Raw genomic sequence first — 20,281 nt, 5'->3', positions numbered from 1 at the left:
AAAAGTTTGCCACGCCCCAAAAACCCATTAAACGCTTAAGCCTGGCTAGCGCCTTTCATGGCCCGTGGTACCAATGTATTGGGGTAGATGGCGCAATACAATAGCGCCATCTAACGGATGACTTTCGAACAGCTGGCCAAGGTGCTCAGCAGAGTGAACGTTAATTCTCGATAAGGATTTCTATTAAAGGAAATTTCGATGGTTTTCATTTGTCAATACCGAACTATATCCCAAGAACTATGCAAATCAAATCAAGTTAGCCAAATTGGAGGTCTGAGTCAAACAATGGCGTCGGCTCTGCCGACTTTGCCTTTGGCTCTGCCGGCGTCGCAGTCCGCTGCTGATAAAACGGTGATGAATTTTTGTAGTGATGAATTTCGGAACTGCAGGGTGGGTACACTGAAAATGTTGTGCTATCTTCTTCTGGCCAATAGAGTATACTGTACAGTAAAGAATGAGTGCAGTATTTTTAAGAACACTACTCTACTGTACAGATCTGTTATGCTACAAATGAGTACATTCATGCAGAAGTCTAATAGCTACTTTCAAGGGACCGACGATTTTACGTCGTTATACTCGGAAGACGCACTAACCAAAATATAACCTTCCATATAAGTTGGTATGGGGACGCAATAACCGGACGGACACTATAAGCGGAGTCGTTATAACCGGATTCTACTGTATTACCAAATCCCAACGAACAAAAAAAAAAACAACAAAGTTATACTTTTTTATATTTTTTTTCCGATTGTTCCTATAGCAGCTATACGATTTTGTTTTTTCGATTCTAACAAAACTAAAAGCGTAATTCTAATATAGAAAATAATTACTATATTTTTAACGGAATATTTTGATAAATAGAAAAACAGCAAAATACAAAATATGATCCAACACCTATATTACTAAAAACAATGAACCTATGACGATTTTGCACTGCATTTTGACATAGTTTCTATGGTAGCTATATGATATTGTTGTCCGAATTTAATTAAAATATCCAAATCCCAAAGAACAAAAAAAAAGTTAAAAACAACACAGTTACTTTTAAAATTTTTTGTTCTGATTGTTCCTATAGTCGTTCTGGACTACCTTTAAAACTGAGGGACTAGTTTGCGTTGAAAAGGACGGATGGATAGACGCACATGGCTAGATCGACTCTCCCGACTTTATAGGGTGGGAAATGTTTTCTTAACTGCGTTGCAAACTTTTGACTGAAATTATAATACTATCTGCAAGGGTATAAAAACGGTATTGAAAAATTCGGCTCCATAGTTGCCCAAAATCGTTAACAAATACTTGCATCAAATAAGCTGTGGCCTAAATAAGTATGAGATTTTTCTGTATATGGGTTATAAAATAAAAATAACGTATTTTAATGAAATTAACGATGTTTCTTTATTAAACTAGATATATTAAATCGTTTAAATTTTTAAGATAACTTTTTTGTTGACTCTTTATCAAATAAGCTGTGAGCCACTGTACATATGTACATTAGCTCGCTCATTGATCAATGAGAAAAATTTAAGTGTGCAAAAAATGTGAGAATCTAAAAAAATATAAAATTTAAGTTTCCTAATAAATTACGACGAGTAATGTCAGTTTGAATTAATTTTTGTATACAATCCAAAAGTACTTTTTATCCAAGGCGCAGACCAAAAAACAATATTCATACATATTTAGAACACCCGAATGCTACATACATGCATTGGATTGGTAGTGGAATTGATGCCAACCGTTTAACATATTTATTTTAGTGTCCACCGTAAAGCTATTCGATTGGTATTTGATTTGATACCAACCGATTTCAGTCGAAAAAGATTTATGTGGCACAACCAATAAGCGCTGTTTAACCTATTTAATTAAGTGACAGTAAGTTAAAGAACCAAAAACTAACAGACAAGTCGATCGTAGACTTGGAAGAGCGTTCTTATCAAAATTATATTTTCCTTATATAGTCTAATGCTACTGCTTCTCCCTGTTTCGTTGAGCAAATTGAATTTGTTCAGAACATTGGATTTCCAGGTCGTCGACGTAAATTAATAATTTTATGATAGAGTGCTAACTTATTGCCTTTGTATGCATGCACACATACTCTGTCTTATCGATAAAAGAAAAATATGAGTGTGCGGATAGCACGGACCCAATCATAAATCAACAAAACACGCCAGCTAAGACCGACAAAATCCAGTTTTTTTTGGATGAACATGACGTGTTTCAAATCGGGGAACGTAATATGCAGAGGCAAGTCCACTTGGTTACTTGGACTTTATAAATATATTTTTATACATAGTGTTTTTTAAACTTATCTTAAAACAAGAAAGGAAGCAAACATCGGCATGCCGAAGCTTATATACCCTTGCAGTTATAACAAATCGTCTACATTTCGATTTATATGCCTATGTTACTAAAAACAATGAAGCTATGTCGATTTTACGCTGCATTTTGCCATCGTTTCTATGGCAGCTATAAGATATTGATGTCCGATTTTAATTTAATTAAAACCGTAATTCCATAATATTTTAATATTACCAAATCCCAAAGAACACAAAAACAACAAAGTTATAATTTTTTTCCGATTGTTCCTATGGGAGCTATATGATATAGTCGCCCGATCCGGCTCGTTCCGACTTATATACTACCTGCAATAGAAAGACAACTTTTGTGAAAGTTTAAAGCAGATAGCTTTAATACTGAGGGACTAGTTTGCGTAGAAACGGACGGACGGACGGACGGACGGACGGACAGACGGACATGGCTAGATCGACTCTCCTGGTGATGTTGATCAAGAATATATAATATATTTTATAGGGTCGGAAATGTCTCCTTCACTGCGTTGCAAACTTTTGACTGAAATTATAATACCCTCTGCAAGGGATCGGCCGACTATATCCTATAGCTGCCATATAACTGATTGATCGGAAATGCCATAACTTTGGTGTTTGTTAAGTTAGGAAGCTGGGATTTTCTATGGGTTTTATATTTGTACAAATCAATCCGACCTACTAATAAGGATCGGCCGACTATATCCTATAGCTCCCATATAACTGAACGATTGGAAATGCCAAACCTTTGGTGTTTTTAAAGTTAGAAAGTTGGGATTTTCTATGGGTTTTATATTTGGCCAATCAATCCGACCTACCAAATGTCATAAGGATCGGCCGACTATATCCTATAGCCGCTAAATAACTGATTAATCGGAAATGCCATAACTTTGGTGTTTTTAAAGTTAGGAAGTTGGGATTTTTTATGAGTATTAAGAATGCATCATATGATATATCAACTTCGGCTCCGCCCTAAGTTAGCTTTCCTTTCTTGTTATACCCTTGCAGAGGGTATTATAATTTTGGTCAAAAGTGTGCAACGCAGTGAAGGAGACATCTCCGACCCTATAAAGTATATATATTCTTGATCAGGATCACCTCCTGAGTTGATATAAGCATGTCCGTCTGTCCGTCTGTCTGTTTCTACGCGAACTAGTCTCTCAGTTTTAGAGATATCGAGTTGAAACTTTGCACACACCCTTCTTTCCTTTGCACGCAGTATATAAGTCGGAACGGCCGGGATCGGCCGACTATATCCTATAGCTGCCATATAACTGATTGATCGGAAATGCCATAACTTTGGTGTTTGTAAAGTTAGGATGTTGGAATTTTCTATGGGTTTTTTATATTTGGCCAATCAATCCGACCTACCAAATTTCATAAATTCCATATAACTGATTGATCGGAAATGTCATAACTTTGGTGTTTGTAAAGTAAGGAAGTTGGGATTTTCTATGGGTTTTATATTTGGCCAAATAATCCGAACTACCAAATTTCATAAGTTGGGATTTTTATGAGTGTTAAGAATGCATCATTTGAATAATTTTGGAGAATATAATTTACAGAATATTCTGCAAGGTTATTTCAACTTCGGCTCCGCCCGAAGTTAGCTTTCCTTTCTTGATTAATCAGATCTCGCCTCTCGACAGTACAGTGTTCGCCACGCCCCATGTAGTCAGGACTGAATGTTACAGAAAAATCTCAAAATGCTTGGGACTGTTAAATAACACCCAAAACTTAACCACCACAAAACTCTTTTAAAATTAAGTAAACTTAATTATTCTTGCTAATTTCTCTGGCACTACTATTATTTTGACTGAGTCAAACACGTAAATCTTTGCAAAAGAAGGCAAAAAAAATAAAAATAGAGACGAGCATCGAAAATAACTACACATTATTATAGAGCAGTTAATTACAGTTACTAATGTGAAAAAATGAATTGAATTTTTGAAGAAATGGAGAAAATATTGAGAAAAAACTTGTTGATTGACCGGCACTACTATTATTTTGACCACAACTGTAAATATATATAACAAATTAAGTAACTTTGGGCATAATTGTAATTAAAAATATCAAGATTTATGTCCACAGCAACGTAAAAAAAATTGTCTACGCTGAAAATTAATTTGTCTGAAATGTGTTGAACACACATGGATTGGAAAAAAATAAGAATCTTAGATATATATCTATAAGAATCACCTAAAATACACAGATTTTATAGATTCTCAATTTTACAAAAGACGCCAAGCCTTACTTTTCAAACACTTGCAGTCTTACCAAAAATTGTAGACGTGCACTGGGCTTATATACAGTTTGTCAAGTAATTGTTTGTAGAATGAAAAATGTCATAGAAATTCAGGTTTAAATCGAAAATTGATTAGCAAAAACAAGACATTCTTATGTAGAGTAGGTATTAGCTATTATTATTATTTATAAATACCGTATTTCAGCATAAATCATAACGAAAAACGTGAAAAACAAATATTCGCTGTCAATTATTTGCAAAACGCAAGCACAAGGTTAATTAATATTGATAGCTTTAAAACGATATAATTTTGAGTTAATATTTAGTACAGTAAAGCACCTAGGTGTCGAGACATGAACAGGATACGGACATTTAAGTCGTAATATACCGGTATTTTCTTTCATTCCTCATCGATTATTTTATTAGGCCTATTTTTTTTTGTTGGTGCGTCCCCTTTTTGTCACCTTCTTCTTCGATAAAGCTCACAAATTTTCTATGGGGTTCAGATCTGGACTCTGGGCAGAAGTATCAATAACTTTTCAGCAGTTATACAGCAGCCAGGTCCTGCAAAGCAACGATTTATGCTTGGGATCATCATATCGATATAGCCTGTACTGCAGTTAATTTTGATTTTGAGGGTTAACAAATCCAAAATGAAATACGCTTGTTGTTAAAGCGTTTTTAAAATGTCCAAATAAAATTATATCATTTAAAATTCGGATCTCTCCAATGCCTTCGGATGAAATTCAACCCCATACCATTACAAAAAGCTTGCCATACTTTACTGTTGGTATAATATTCTTCTGCTAGAAGGCTGAGTTTGGCTTTCTCCAAACTTTGCTGGGTTCATCGTGATAGTAAAACATTTTAGTTTTGTCACAAGAAATTATGTTGTTCCAATACTCAGCCGGCTTGCCAGAGTGGGCAATAGAAAAAGTAAGATGTCTTTCTATGTTGATAGCAGAAAGCATAGGCTTCTTTCTGGCTACATGTGATAATTACTTGTGCGTTTTCAAAACTTTTCATACAATCTCATGGCTCACTGTTTTATGCAATCATTTTTTTAAGTGCAATGCCAACTGTCATTGTGGCGTTTGAGCATTCAAGTCAATTTGTTAGATAATTTTTGAATGATCCCGTCCGATAAGCTTTTCTGGTAGGTCTTCAGAGGCGGAATGCTGCACCCGATTTTCCTTTTCTGCACGATTCATTATTTCGACCAATTCTTTTGCCAATTTACCCTTGTAATAGTTGTAATAAGCCAATTGTAACCAATTTTCATTAGTTCGTGTTCCAGGCATTCTTAATAACGCCGATATCTATTACTTACGCAGTTCTTGAAACAAAAATCTAAAGAAAAATAAAAGGGAGCAGCAATCCAAACACACTACAATTTTCTCGCGAATTTACTTAACCGTTGATTTTTTATGCGTCTCTTACTGCCTTGTGCTTGCATTTTGCAAAGAATTAATTGACAGCAGAATATTTGATATTGTTTTCGACAAGTTTTATGTTGAAATATGCATTTTTGTTGAATCTATTTTGGTAGCCAATACCTTAATACACAATATTAAAAAAGGAAAAATGTGAAAAGTTAATTTTTTATTGCGAAATCTTCAACAAGTTAAGTTTTTACGAAATTTTACATATTGCAAATAATAATTACTTGACAAACTGTAAATAATAAAAAATGAAGCCATTTTTATCCGATTGTTTCAGTGGCATCTATAAAATATAGCCGTCCGATCGGAAAGATTTTTTACATTATCAGTGCATAATAATAATCGTTAATAATTATTAACAAGAAAGGAAAGCTAACTTCGGGCGGAGCCAAAGTTGAAATACGCTTGCAGAATATTCTGTAAATAATATTCTCCAAAATGAGCATTCTTAATACTCATAAAAAACTTCCTATCTTTACAAACACCAAGGTTATGGCATTTCCGATCGTTCAGTTCTATGGCGGCTATATGATATAGTCGGCCGATCCTTATGAAATTTGGTTGGTCGAATTGATTGGCCAAATATAAAACCCATAGAAAATCCCAACTACCTAATTTTACAAACACCAAAGTTATGGCATTTCCGATCGTTCAGTTATATGGCAGCTATAGGATATAGTCGGCCGATACCTGCCGTTCCGACTTATATACTGCGTGCAAAGGAAAGAAGTTTCAATTCGATATCTTTAAACCTTTAAAATTCTTTTTTAGTTTTTTAAATACGATTATTCGTGATATGACCATTTAAAGAATGTCACTTTAATATTTTTATTGAACCCCTTCGGACGTTGATGCACTATGATCAGCGCAAACAAGTGGCCCTTACGACACCAGTGCTTGTTACGCGCGGAGCCTAATAGGCGTAAAAACGAGATCGCGAGAAGTTAAATAGCACAATGTAGAAGCGGACAGACTAAGATTAGAAATACGTACGAGACTAACACTAATACTAATTTTATGCTAAGTAAGATAAAATTAATGCTTTTAGGCTTGGCAAAGAGTCGGTAGTAGAAATAATATGGTATAGTTTATTATAGTAGTTACACAGTATTCTAAACGGTTCATGCATATCAAAGTTAGATCTACAAATATTTAATGTAAGAGGAACATAGTTCCTGGTAATTCTATTAGGCACGGAGAAGCTTATGCCACCCAGTAACTCGGGACTCTCCACATCCCCGTGAATAAGTTTATAGATAAAAGTTGTGCCAAGCATCGTTCTACGGTTTACTAAGGATGGTAGATTAATTAGGAGAAGTCTACTAGAGTAGGATGGTAAAATAGGGCTTGCATTGCAGTTAAGGCCCCGTAGAGCAAATAATAAAAAGTTTTTCTGCACAGACTCTATCCGGTCTATATGTACAATATACTGAGGACTCCAAACTGCAGAACAGTACTCCAGGATTGGACGGACTAGTGAAATGAACAGAGTCTTTGTAACATAGGGATCATCGAATTTCTTTGACCACCTTTTAATAAATCCAAGTACTCCCCTGGCTTTATTCACCATAGAAGTAATATGGTCACAAAACTTAAGTTTAGGGTCAAGGAGGACGCCAAGGTCATCAACATGCGTAATTCTAGACAACGCGCAACCACCCAGCGTATACGTTGCATATTGTGGGTTCACCCGAAAAAATGTCATTACTTTGCACTTAGCGCTATTTAAATCCAAAAGATTTTCACAACACCATGTTTGAAAAGCATTTAGGTCAGATTGTAAGTCTGAACTGCCAGAAATTTCGTTATATTGCAGGCATTACTTAACGTCATCTGCGTACATAAGGACACGCGACTTTGTCAAGACTAGAGGGAGATCGTTTATAAATAAAGTAAAAACAAGAGAGAACGCTATAGTCGGGTGCCCCGACTATCAGATACCCGTTACTCAGGTAAAGGGAGTGCGAGGGAGATGGAGATAGAAACTTTGATCACGCATAACTTTTTAACGAATGGTCCGATTTGAAAAATTTCTTCTACATTTCGATAGGTATTGATAAACACAATAAAACTGCATTTTTACTTTTCCGAAATATTTAAATTTTTAAAATCGTATATAAGCGATTGTGGGCGTTTAAGGGGGCGTGGCACCTTTTTGAAACAAACTTGCGCTGCGTAGGAACTCCTAGAATCTGCATGCAAAATGCCAATCTTCTAGCTTTTATAGTTTCCGAGATCTCAGCGTTCATACGGACGGACAGACGGACAGACAGACAGACGGACAGACGGACATGGCTATATCGACTCGGCTAGTGACCCTGATCAAGAATATATATACTTTATAGGGTCGGAAACGCTTCCTTCTAGCTGTTACATACTTTTGCACGAATACAATATACCCTTTTACTCTACGAGTAACGGGTATAAAAAGTGGGCCAAGGTGGCTTCCTTGTGGGACGCGTCGTAGATCTTCGCCTTATAAATCCATGTTGACATGGAGATATAATCGATCTACAAAGATGTTGCAAATGGGGTATAATAGTGTTTTCGAAAAGCTTTGGGATGGCGGATAATTTGGATATGCCTCTGTAATTACTTGTATTGCATTTATTTCCTTTCTTATGAAGGGGAATGACAAATGACTCCTTCCAAATAAGTGGAAAATGAGATGTTTTTAAAGACAAGGTAAACAATTTGTACAGAGGTCTACACAGAGTTTCAGCACAGTATTTAAGCACGCAGTGAATAAACTGGCTTAACTTTATGGAGATCCAAAAGAAGGGAGCTTTCGCTTAACCTCGGACAAAAAATCAAGTTCGATTTGGGTATGGCATTTGAATAAGACGGATTTGGACGGGATGAAACAGAATATGTTGTCTGGAAAAACTGGGCAAATAGATTGGCAATTGCCTGATCAGAGTTTGCCGTAGAGTTTTCGAATGATAGCGATGCAGGGTAACAGGCTGATTTACGCTTAGTGTTAACAAAATTATAAAACTGGATCTTGTGAAAATTGGAACCTACAACGAGTCAAATAGCTTTTTTAGCACCGGGCGTTAAGCACGATAAAATTTGACCGAGCCCTTAGGTACCGAGAGAAGGCAGATTGTGAACCGCACATTTTAAATTTATTGAAAAGTCTGGATTTAATATTTTTTAGGTGTGACAACTCTTTATTAAACCACGGAGGTTTATTTGAATTTGACGGATAGTATAACGAAACACACAGATAAAAGAAGGAATACAATGCATTATAAAAGATATTAACGGCCTTAGCCACGTTAGTGCATGAATAAAATTCGGACCAGTCATAGCCGGATATAAAAGTATTTAAAAGATGAAAGTTTGCCTTACGAAAGCAGCGGATTCGTTTAACCGACTTTTCGGATTTTTTTTTCAGCTCTGTTCTTGCGTCTACAGTCAGCTCTAGAGTTGGATGATAAGGATCTTCCGGTTGTGTAAGTGGTGACGTTCTTGATAGGCAAACGCCTTCTGAATTTGAAACAAAACACAAGTCCAGTAAACGTCCTAAGGAGTTCATAACATGGTTCACTTGGGATAGCGCAATGTCAAGTAAGCCGTCAATAAAGTCATGCTGCGCTAAAGGAAGTAAAATGTTAGAGTTTTCGTCAGGGGACCATGTCGCTGTAGGTATATTAAAATCACCCAATACTATTAACTGATCTCGATCTGACAGTTTTTTGGAAATGGACTCAATAACGGAAAGGTGATTTGCGTAAATAGGGAATTCAGATGATGGTGGGATATATGAACAAGTAATATATTCAAAACTACAGGAAAACGATAATTTTATACCTAGGAATTCGATGTCATAAAATTCTTCAAAAGATAGTAATTCAGACGAAAAGGTGGAGTCGACAGCAATCAGGACTACACCTCCCCGTCTGGACTGACGACCAAGCCTATAAATTGTGTACTTACCCGGGAGAATTTCGGAGCTAAGAATATTCGGCCTCAACCAGGTCTCTGTACATACCATAATATTATATGGGAAAGAAAAACTATCCGAATACAATTTAGTCAGCTTACTAAGTAAGCCTCTTGTATTCTGATAGCAAAGAAGAAAAGAGGAGGCTAGTTTTTTGGGACAGAAGAGGATGTGGAGGGCGCTGGGGATGGTTTTTTAATGGTATTTTCCATTTCCCCTGAACTATTCTTTTTTCTCTTAGCTTCGTACTCTTTCACAAATATGCCCTCGGGCCAGAAACTGGTGGAACACACAGATGCAAAAAGAGCACAAGCATTACCAATCTTAAATGATGATACTTTCCTAGCATTAGAAAATTTAAATTGTTCGACCTTCAAATCATCAACTTGGATTTTGTTACGGATATAAGCCGTATTATCCAGTGATGAGAGGTCTGGGGCGAGCCGTGAAACAAATACATGTTTTAGCTGGGGCACCCGAACACAAGTAACCGTTTTTGGTACAACACATGCAACCCTTTTTGGAACTACAGAATTTGTATCTGTACTACCAATATCGGCCGGTAATCGGGACGTTAAGTCTACATGAGATGTTGGGGCCACTACTTTATTTTGATCGGACAGAGCGGAAGTACCTATCGGAAGTACATCGGTTCCAGCAACTTCGGGTACCGAATCACTTTTTGCCCCCGATCTTAGTACTATTTGAGTGGCGCCTAAGATTGGCAGCTGAGCTGGAATCGAATCGCGAGCAGCAGGTCGCACGGCACCTGCCATAAAATGCCCACCGACCGCGACTTTCTAGTGAGCTGCGAATCAAGCGCCACGAGCAGGTCCGTATTTTTACGGCAGTTCCGGATTCCGTAACACTGCTTTTTGTGAGCCGCCTAATAGTTATTGCCTGGTACTCGTATACAACGCATTCATCGCAGTAGTAGCGTAGGCCACTCCTCTTATCGATGGCATCACGAACCAGGCCAGAATAGCCAAGACACTTTGCGTGATAAATTTTATCACATGTATGGCAGGGAATACTTTGCTGTCCAGCCGAGATAACTTTCTTGCAATTTTTTAATGACCACGGACCACTGTGCACTATAGCGGACACAAAATTGAAAGCGCTCAAGAACTTTTTAATGAGAGATCAAGAAGAGCGACAGAGCGGGAGCGAAACACCAAATAACTTTGATGTTAGGCACGACGAAACGAGATAGAAACGAAAAGAGAGAGAGAGCGGGATTAATAACCGATTAACTCCGGTATAAAACACCTCTGAGAGATTTGACCGTTGGAGTGCGTGCCGTTCTAACAGCGCTCAACGACGAAGAGAAAGACTGAAAAGAGGGGCAATAGAAAACAATAACAACAAACCAGCACCGAATTAAATTATGATAAAAACTTTTTGTTTACTAAACACAAGTTAATCACGATGCACTCGCGAAGCGAACGGAAAGTTGTTAGAAAACACTTAAAGGTGTAGAAACGTTAAAGAGATTTAAGTTAACCCCAGTGGTTTCAATAAGAAAAATGAAAATTCGGAGCGCAAAACAAAAACACGACCGTTCTCTGTGAAGACGGACAAAGGCGTCCAAACCAAAATAAGAATAGTTATTTACAGAAACTTTACAGTTCTAAAGGATTTAAAAAACTAAAAAATAATTTTAAAGGTTACGATGTGCACTTTGAGGTAAAATTAGAACCAATGTCCAAAAAAATGTGTTATCGAATATATAGCTTGTTGAAATATGCCAAAAACGTCAATTTTCACACTTTTAGGTTAGAATATCTCAGAAACTGCTGGAGCCATTTTGGCACCGGATTTGGATTCAGCGCGAAAATTATGCAATATAAGAAAAAGTGGGTCCAGTTTTTGGGTCAGGGATTTTCTAAAATTTTGTTGGCCTGTGTAATCATTGTGGCACACCAGAAGGGGCTGGGATCAGTTTAAAACACAGCTTTTAAAGAGGAATCGTCCTCCCGCTCAGAAAACTGAATATTTATTTTAGGTCATCTGAAAAACATAAGTTTCTAATTTCAGTACAAGAATCAAGTGATTGTCAAATCAATAGCTTTAATAAAACCAGTGTAGATTACTCTAAAGATTATTTCTGAATAATTACGTCAGCTGCACAAGATTTGTCCTCGTTGACCTTCGCCTTATAAATTCATGTTGCTATACAAAGGTCTTAAATTAATAACGTCTTTACAAAGACTGGAATAATACTTGAAAACCCAATAGAAAACAAAAAAGGAAGCAAACTTCGGCAAGCCAAAGTTTATATACCCTTGCAGTTATTACAAATCGACTACATTTCGACTTTTGTCTATATTACTAAAAACAATAAAGCTATGTCGATTTTGCGCTACTTTTTGTCATCGTTTCTATGGCAGCTATACGATATTGTTCTCCGATTTCTATTTAATTAAAACCGTAATTCCATAATATTTAAATATTACCAAATCCCAAAGAATAAAAAATAAAACAAAGTTATAATTTTTGTAGATTGTTTTTCCGACTGTTCGTATGGGAGCTGATATAGTCGCCCGATCCGGCTCGTTCTAACATATATATTACCTGCAATAGAAAGGCAACTTTTGGGAAAGTTTCAAGCAGATAGCTTTAAAACTGAGGGGCTAGTTTGCGTAGAAAGGGACAGACGGACATGGCTATATCGACTCTCCCTCACTGCGTTGCAAACTTTTCACTGAAATTATAATACTCTCTGCAAGGGTATAAAAAAGCTGAAGCCTAGAAAAAAACTATTTTTGGAATTGAAAAAAGTTGAATTCCAGTAAACGTCCCAAAATATTGACACAGAGCATTGTCAGGCAAGCCTTCACTTCATACTGCGAAAAAATAAGTAAAATATTCGATTAATCGTCGGGGGACCAAGTCGCTCTAGGGATATCAAAATCTCTTAACACTACTAACTTATAAGTCATGCCATGAGAAAAGTGACACATACTTTTTAAAAATATATATTTAAAACAAAAAAAACCAGTACAAAAATTAATTAGTGTTACTTTCCGAAAAAAAATAAATATATCCACAATTTATTTTATAATTAGGTAATTTTTAACTTTGATAAGCCGAAGTTTTCATTACCTTGAAGTCTTACCTAAAATTGATGAGTGTGTGCACTGCTCGAAAATATATACTACATGGACAAGTCCATAAGTCAAATTATATGACTAATTATAATCGTTACTTAAAGACTCAACGGTATATTGTATTCGTTAAAAGTATGTAACAAATAGAACGAAGCGTTTTATACACTATAAAGTATACTTTCTTGATCAAGACAATAGCCGAGTCGATTAGGACACCTTCGTGCAAGAGGTTAAGAGATTTTTTAATTTGCCTTAAGGGTTTATTCTGGTTAGTTGCGTCAAAAAATAGGCAATTTTCAGGAATTTTTTTGAACAAAGAAAAAAACATAGGTTTCAGGTATATTTCTGATATGTTAAAGATTGTTTTGTAACAAATTTCAAAAATTTTGAATCATTTCCGGAAGCAGGACACAGGGCGACGTAGGCCAATGCGCGAAACAGGAACCCCGCTGGCGACTCTTCTACAGGGAGTAAAAAAATTCAAAAATGTTCTTGTTTGATAGGAGTGTAATTATGGAATGGACTACATTTATCGAAATTGAAAAAAAAAATAACAAAATGGAGCCGTTTTTAAAATTTAGTGTCCTTTTTATCGACAATATCGACAAGCTATCTATGTAATTCTAATTTATTACATGGACAATTTAATTACGCGAAATAAAAAAAACATTAAGATTCGTTAAAAATTGTCTGAGATATGAAAAACGCCATCTCGAAAAATGTAGTTTTCCAGAAAACTCGTTTGAAGTTTTATGTATATACGCTCCTTTGAGTCTGTCGGCTCGGATGCTCATAACTTTTAAACTATTAAGCCTAGTACTCAGATCGACAAAAACTCTCCGCCAGTCATGAGAGAGAGCGAGAGGCAAACAGCTGGCGTTCACTTTTCGTCATCGTTTTTTTTCACCTCGGTCCTCAGATCGACGAAAAAATACCAGAAAATTGCATAGCGTTGCCAGTCTGCGGAAATGAACTTTGGGTGAGCCCTAGCGAATAGAATAAAAAATTTAATCTTTTGGCGTGCGCTTCTCACTGAACATTATAAGAAATGGAGATGGAAAAACATCAAAAAACTCGCAAAAGTCGATTGCAGGAGTTTACATGTGAGGACAAAATAACATTAATACTCTCTGAGGTGCCTCTTGTCAGAGCAAAATGAGAGCAAATGTACGAAAAAACACAATAAAAGTTCAGCTAACTTGAACTTTAAATTAGCAAATAATTATCAGTAAATTAAAAAAAACAACTGTTAAATTCAAATTGTATTGTTTTTTAGTTTCTTTGTACAGCGGCTTGTCTTGCCAAGTAGAGATGCAGAAAACATCGCCTTTCCGATGTTTTAACAGGCAAACATCGATGCTTGCATCGGAAAGGCGATGTTTTCTGCATCTCTATTGCCAAGGTATTTGATAATATATTTAAAAGGCTCTTTCCCGCAAATACGATATTTGAATTTTAGCTGCTTGTCAACAAACCCAGCTGATTGACAGTATAACCGTAGCACGCTTAAATCTGATGAACTCTCGAAATTTTGGTCACACTGGAAAGATTAAAGTTTTTACGCTAGCATACTCGTTTGTCGATCTGAGTACTAGGCTTTACGTATTTCGATTTGCCCTTTTAGTATGATATTTAGACACTTGCAGCTATCGAAAAATGAAAAACAAAATTTGTTCGATTTATTTGAACAAACTAACTAGAATGGACTCTTAAAAATATTGAAAGAAAAGCCAAAAAAAAATGCTAAAATATAGCACAAAAATTATTTGTATATTTCTCACTTACTGTGTTTATTTCTGAACTCAACGGTAATCGGCCATTCTTTTTAAAGAACTTTAGTTAAAATTACTTAATTTTGCTGTGTTTTTTGAAACGATTAGTGAAAATGGAACGAGGTCAAGATTTGTCAGCAGATTTGCGAAAATCGGCACTAAATTTATATATGGAAAATCGTAGCTATCGCGAAATCGGTCGTATTATTGGAAAATCACCTTCTACAATACATAGTGTAATCCAAAAATTTTTTAAAGCGGGATAATGAGCTTCAATTCACGGAAATTGATATCTACAGTCCTGAAATATCCAAATACAACATCTACCTGCATAAGGCTGGTTTACATGATAGCTTTGCTCGTGGAAAGCAATTAATTTCTGCCATCAAAAAAAAAAGCGTTTGGAGTTCGCAAACATATTTAACATATTCGGCACAATGTCCCCTCTAAAGTGTGGAGGAAACCAAATGAAGCCATGAAAAAGAAGAACTTAATTCCAACTGTTAAGTATAGTGGCGGGAATGTAATAATTTGGGGGTGTGTAGCTGTAGGTGGAGTCGGACGAATGCTCTTCATTTTAAGAGAAAATTAGATTCCCACAAAACTTGGGCTAGATCCGAAGACATTCTTGTTTCAACAAGACAACGATCCGAAACTTTCTTCGTATTTGGTGCAAGAGTGGCTTTTATATCACTGCAAGCAGACGAAAACACATCACCAGTCACCTGATTTAAATCTAATAGAACATGTGTGGGATATTCTTAAGAAAAGTAGCTAATATTTAAAATATGCAAACATCAAGAAATATGTTTTTCTTTTAATATTCTTTGAAGGGTACGAAAAATTTTTTTTCGTAAAATTATGACTTTTTTGGTTAATTTAAAAAAATATTAAATTTTAATGTTGAAACTTCCTTATTTTTATTAAAATATATTAAAAGAATGTTAACCTTCACGATGAAACATAAATTGTTTGTTTTCGTTACGTTTTTGTTGAGTTATTAATGAATAAAGTCGAAAATCACGGGTGTCCGATTAAATGTTGTGCTGACTGTTTTAAAAGAGCTGAACCGAGCGAGAAAACTGTTACCGGGGGCGGGGAAGCTGCTCGCCGTCAGCCTGTGGCGCCACCTAAAATTTTCGAAACGTGCCAATGCAAGCATACACCACCTGACCCTCTCCACCAGCAAAGCAACACAATTCAACTCCTACTATTCATTTTAATTTTATAAATAAATTAAAAAAATTTAAGAATCAATATGAAATCTGATAACTAAAAACAACAAATTTACAAAAGTAATGAAATTTTTCTGCAGGCCATAGGTCTGGGTCAATGTAAAAATAGCGCCATAAAATAATTATGCAACACGGAATACAAGTTTTTTCTTCACAATAGCAGAGGCTTATATAAATTTTATTATTTTTAAATTATTTATATTTATAATTTTTATTGAAATTACAACAATTGGGCTACCATAAATAATATTTTTATGAATATTTGCATGTATGCCTGTACATACATAAATATGTAAATAATGCGTATGTACATATGGTAAATAACGTACAGTGATGAACTTAATTATTGGCACAGCAAGCATGATAAATATTAACACTATTTTTATCTAATATGCTGATATTTAAATGAAACAAAATATTTTCAGATAGATTCATTAATTTACTGATAAATATAAGTGACTTCATTAATTTATCTTTTATAAATCATTTAATAAAAATAAAAACAAGAAAATGGACCAAATTTACCTGAACAAAATTATAGGCACACTTGGGATTAATTAACTATTTTGTTAAAACTTTAGCGATTTGTCCACTTTTTTTTTACTTAATCCCATTGGCCTCTATACTCTAAATGGTATTGATACCACATTGATACCAAAATTCGGTTTTTGGTTGAAGTTCAACTTGCTGTGCCAATAATTAAGTTCATTACTGTATGTGAATGAAAATAAAATTTTAAACACATGTAAGTATATGTTTTTACAAACTTTTTGGTTCTTCAATATTTATGATTTTATTTTACATGACAAAAGACAACGAAACCAAAAATATTAGGAAACATATGTAATTAATGAGTTCAAACTTTAGTGACTCACCGTATGCACATTATTGTGGGTGTTTTTAAACAGCACATAACCAGATATATCTGGATAGTTAAGTACATACATATAGATAAAGAAAATGTGTTTGCATATGTACATGTGTGTATGTATATAAATAAAAGATATAAAAATACTGTCCAATTTTAATGTTTTTGCTTTTTGATATATCCGACTTAATAATACGCTTTTGACAAAATCAGATATTTTAATAAACGTTTATAAATTTTTGTTATGTGAAAAACTTGCCTTGCTGGATTTTGAGATGATGACACTAATTCAGATTTAAAGTTGTTAGTTTTCCATGGCACAGTTTTATTGTTTGTTTCTTCAGTAGAAGTTACATTTACACCATTAGCAAAAAGAATAATTGTAATTAAAGAAGCAAAACAAGTGTTTTTCATTGTTCCAGAACCAAACACCAAAAATGCACGGTCATTTTTTGCTAATTTTTCATTTTTTAACCTTGTTTTTATGCTTTTAGCTTCTTGGAGCAAACAATGTACAATTTTCAAAAACTTTTCCAAGATTATAATAATGATGGCAAATTTTAGGTTTTCTGCCCATTTAATCCGCTTTTGACTCTTGTAAAAATAATGTTTACTTTTTTCCATGCTCCGCTTTGGGTGTTATCGTTTACTATTTCTCTCTATCACGTTTGTAAACACCGTATAATTTGTCTCTTTGTTTGTGAAAATAAAAACGTGTTTAAGTACTAAATAAAAAAATACCAACACGTGAAAACCAACAAAAGCAGAAGCAGAGCTCGAATGAAATTTTTTCTACTTATACAAAGATTGCGCGTTTTGCGTGCTGCTTAAATACTTTTTTCGCCCTCTTTTCACTCTCTTCATAACTGTGACTTGCACTGAAATTCAACTCTTAAATTTTCTCTTACCTTGATGTCAGTATCCCTGCTAGAGTTGGCAAAACATAGATATAATTACCGCTTATAACCTAGTCCCACAAAGCACCATCACCCATTAGTCTGCGGGATAGTCCATAATACCCAAGTCCCACAAAGCACCATCCCCCATTCCTTTGGGCAATAAACCTAGTACTCAGATCGACGAAAACTGTACGCCAGTCATGAGAGAGAGCGACAGGCAAACAGCTGGCTTTCACTTTTCGTCAGGCTTTTTATTCACCTTGGTACTCAGATCGACGAAAAAAGTACCAGAAAAAAACTTCGCGTTGCCAACCACCTGAAATGAACTTTTGGTAAACCCTAGCGCAAAGATTACAAAATTTAATCTTTTGGTGTTCGCTCTCACTGAACATTTTAAAAAATGGAGGGCAAAATACAAAAAGCCGCAAAAGTCGATTGCAGGAGTTTACTTGTGAGGACAAAATAACATTAATACTATCTGGGTTGCCTATTGTCAGAACAAAGTGTTTCTTAGGTCAAAAATGTACGAAAAAACACAATAAAATTGCAGCTATTAACTTTATATTAGCAAATAATTATCAGTAAATTAAATTTAAATTGTATTGTTTTTTTTAATTCTTTGTACAGCGGCAGACTTGTCTTGCCAAGGTAGTTGATAATATATTTTAAAGGCTCTTTCCCGCAAACACGATATTTTAAGTTTAACTGCTTGTCAAAAAACCCAGCTGATTGACTACCGTGGCACACTTTATTCTGTTGAACTCTCGAAATTTTGGTCACACTGGAAAGATTAAAGTTTTTACGCTAGCGTACTCGTTTGTCGATCTAAGTACTAGGCTATAGCACTCAAAGCTTATCGTGATGAACTCTCAAAAATGCGGTCTCACTGGAAAATGCTTTTCCGCTGGCGAACTCGTTTTTCTATCTTAATATTTGGCCTTAACATTTTCCAGTTAATGCACTCTTCCCATAGAGTCCATGCGTTCGAAACGGGTGGGATTTTTGACAAATGTGAAACTGCAATTCCCACAGATCACATCCACCACCCAATAACAGCTGATCTGAACAGCTGTGACTCTTCATTTGAGCCCGTTGCATTTTGCACAACATATAAAATGAGCAAAACAGGGTTATAATGTCAAGGATGACATGATCTCGGTCAGCGCTCGCTGCTCCTCCAGCCTTTCTCGAGCACTGTCTCCACAAGCTCGGCCTTGTAGTCAACCTTTGCGCGCTTTGCAGAAGGCGCAGAGCTGCCTGAGGATAACTTCCGCTGCAGAGGCTTCTAGGTCAGCGGGGTCCACATCTAAAACCTTGAAAAAGTATTCCCTAGTACCTGCAATAAATATATTTTATTATTGTAAGCCACAAATATAAGTCTGGGGACATACTCTCGTTCTCCAAGGTGTTTTGCTCCATGTTGTGAGTATGGTATGCGCCTAGGAAAGAGTAGAGTAACTCTTAATGCTGCCACACGGATGCATAAAAAAGTCCCTTAAAGTTTGGATGGGGAACTAACTGGGAAATTTCGGAACGGCAAAACCTTAATTCAGCTGTAATACCCTCTTCCCATGGAGTCCAACCGTTGGAAACGGTTGGGATTTTTGGCAAATGTGAGACTCTGATTCCCACAGAGCACATCAACCATCCGATAACAGCTGATCTGTACAACATTTAAAATGAGCAAAACAGCGCTATAAATGATACGTGGTAACATACTGCACGAGAGCTACGCGAACAACCAAATCTGACTAATATGTCTGCAGATTTTGGCCAACCTCCAGAAAAAAATAAGAACAGCTATTGCCCAATAATGTCTAAATGGTAACATATCAAGTTAATTAAATATAAATATGTTTTTTTTATACCCTTGCAAAGGGTATTATAATTTCAGTCAAATGTTTGCAAAGCTGTGAAGGAGACATTTTCGACCCTATTAAGTATATATATTCTTGATCAGCATCACCAGAAGAGTCGATCTAGCCATGTCCGTCTTTCCGTCCGTAGCTCCCATTAGAACAATCGGAAAAAAATTCCAAAATATTAAAACTTTGTTTCATTTACATTTTTTTTGTTCTTTGGGATTTGGTAATACTTAAATATTATAGAATAACGGTTTTAAATTAATTAAAATCGGATAGCAATATCATATATCTTCCCTATTAACGATGCCAAAATGCAGTGCCAAATCGACATAGGTACATTGTGTTTAGTTATATAGGTGTTGTCTCAAGATATGAAGTTGTCATGAAATTGTTAAAAATTGAAGTATAGTGCAAGTTACTTTGGGGCGAAGGCGGGGGCACAATAAAGTTCTCTCTCGCTCTCGTCGAAGTCGCTCCATCTTCGCCAAACTTCGTTAAGCTAGGCTTTAAGTAATTTGTCTAAATATAGAATGTCATTCGTTAAAACTGAATTGAGCCGTCGAGACGTTTATTCT

General features: G+C 35.6%; 1 protein-coding gene across 2 annotated transcripts in view; it reads right to left on the bottom strand.

Annotated features, from left to right (window-relative positions):
- The window catches only part of LOC108038104 (unextended protein), a 64,029-nt gene extending 46,201 nt beyond the window's left edge, over positions 1–17,828 (bottom strand). Inside the window, exon 1 of one of the 2 annotated variants that reach the window (XM_044456823.1) lies at positions 17,202–17,828. In XM_044456823.1, the coding sequence (XP_044312758.1) occupies positions 17,202–17,566 (365 nt within the window). In that variant the 5' untranslated portion in view covers positions 17,567–17,828. Of the gene's footprint in view, positions 1–16,949; positions 16,976–17,201 lie in introns of those variants that run through there. The other variant, XM_044456824.1, reaches the window with a different exon arrangement.
- Between the last annotated feature and the right edge of the window lie 2,453 nt (positions 17,829–20,281).

This window comes from Drosophila rhopaloa, unplaced genomic scaffold (assembly GCF_018152115.1).
Source record: "Drosophila rhopaloa isolate 14029-0021.01 unplaced genomic scaffold, ASM1815211v1 contig_154, whole genome shotgun sequence".
NCBI classification, from domain to species: domain Eukaryota; kingdom Metazoa; phylum Arthropoda; class Insecta; order Diptera; family Drosophilidae; genus Drosophila; species Drosophila rhopaloa.
Note: the sequence above shows the minus strand (reverse complement) of the source record. Positions and strands in the feature narration are given on the sequence as shown.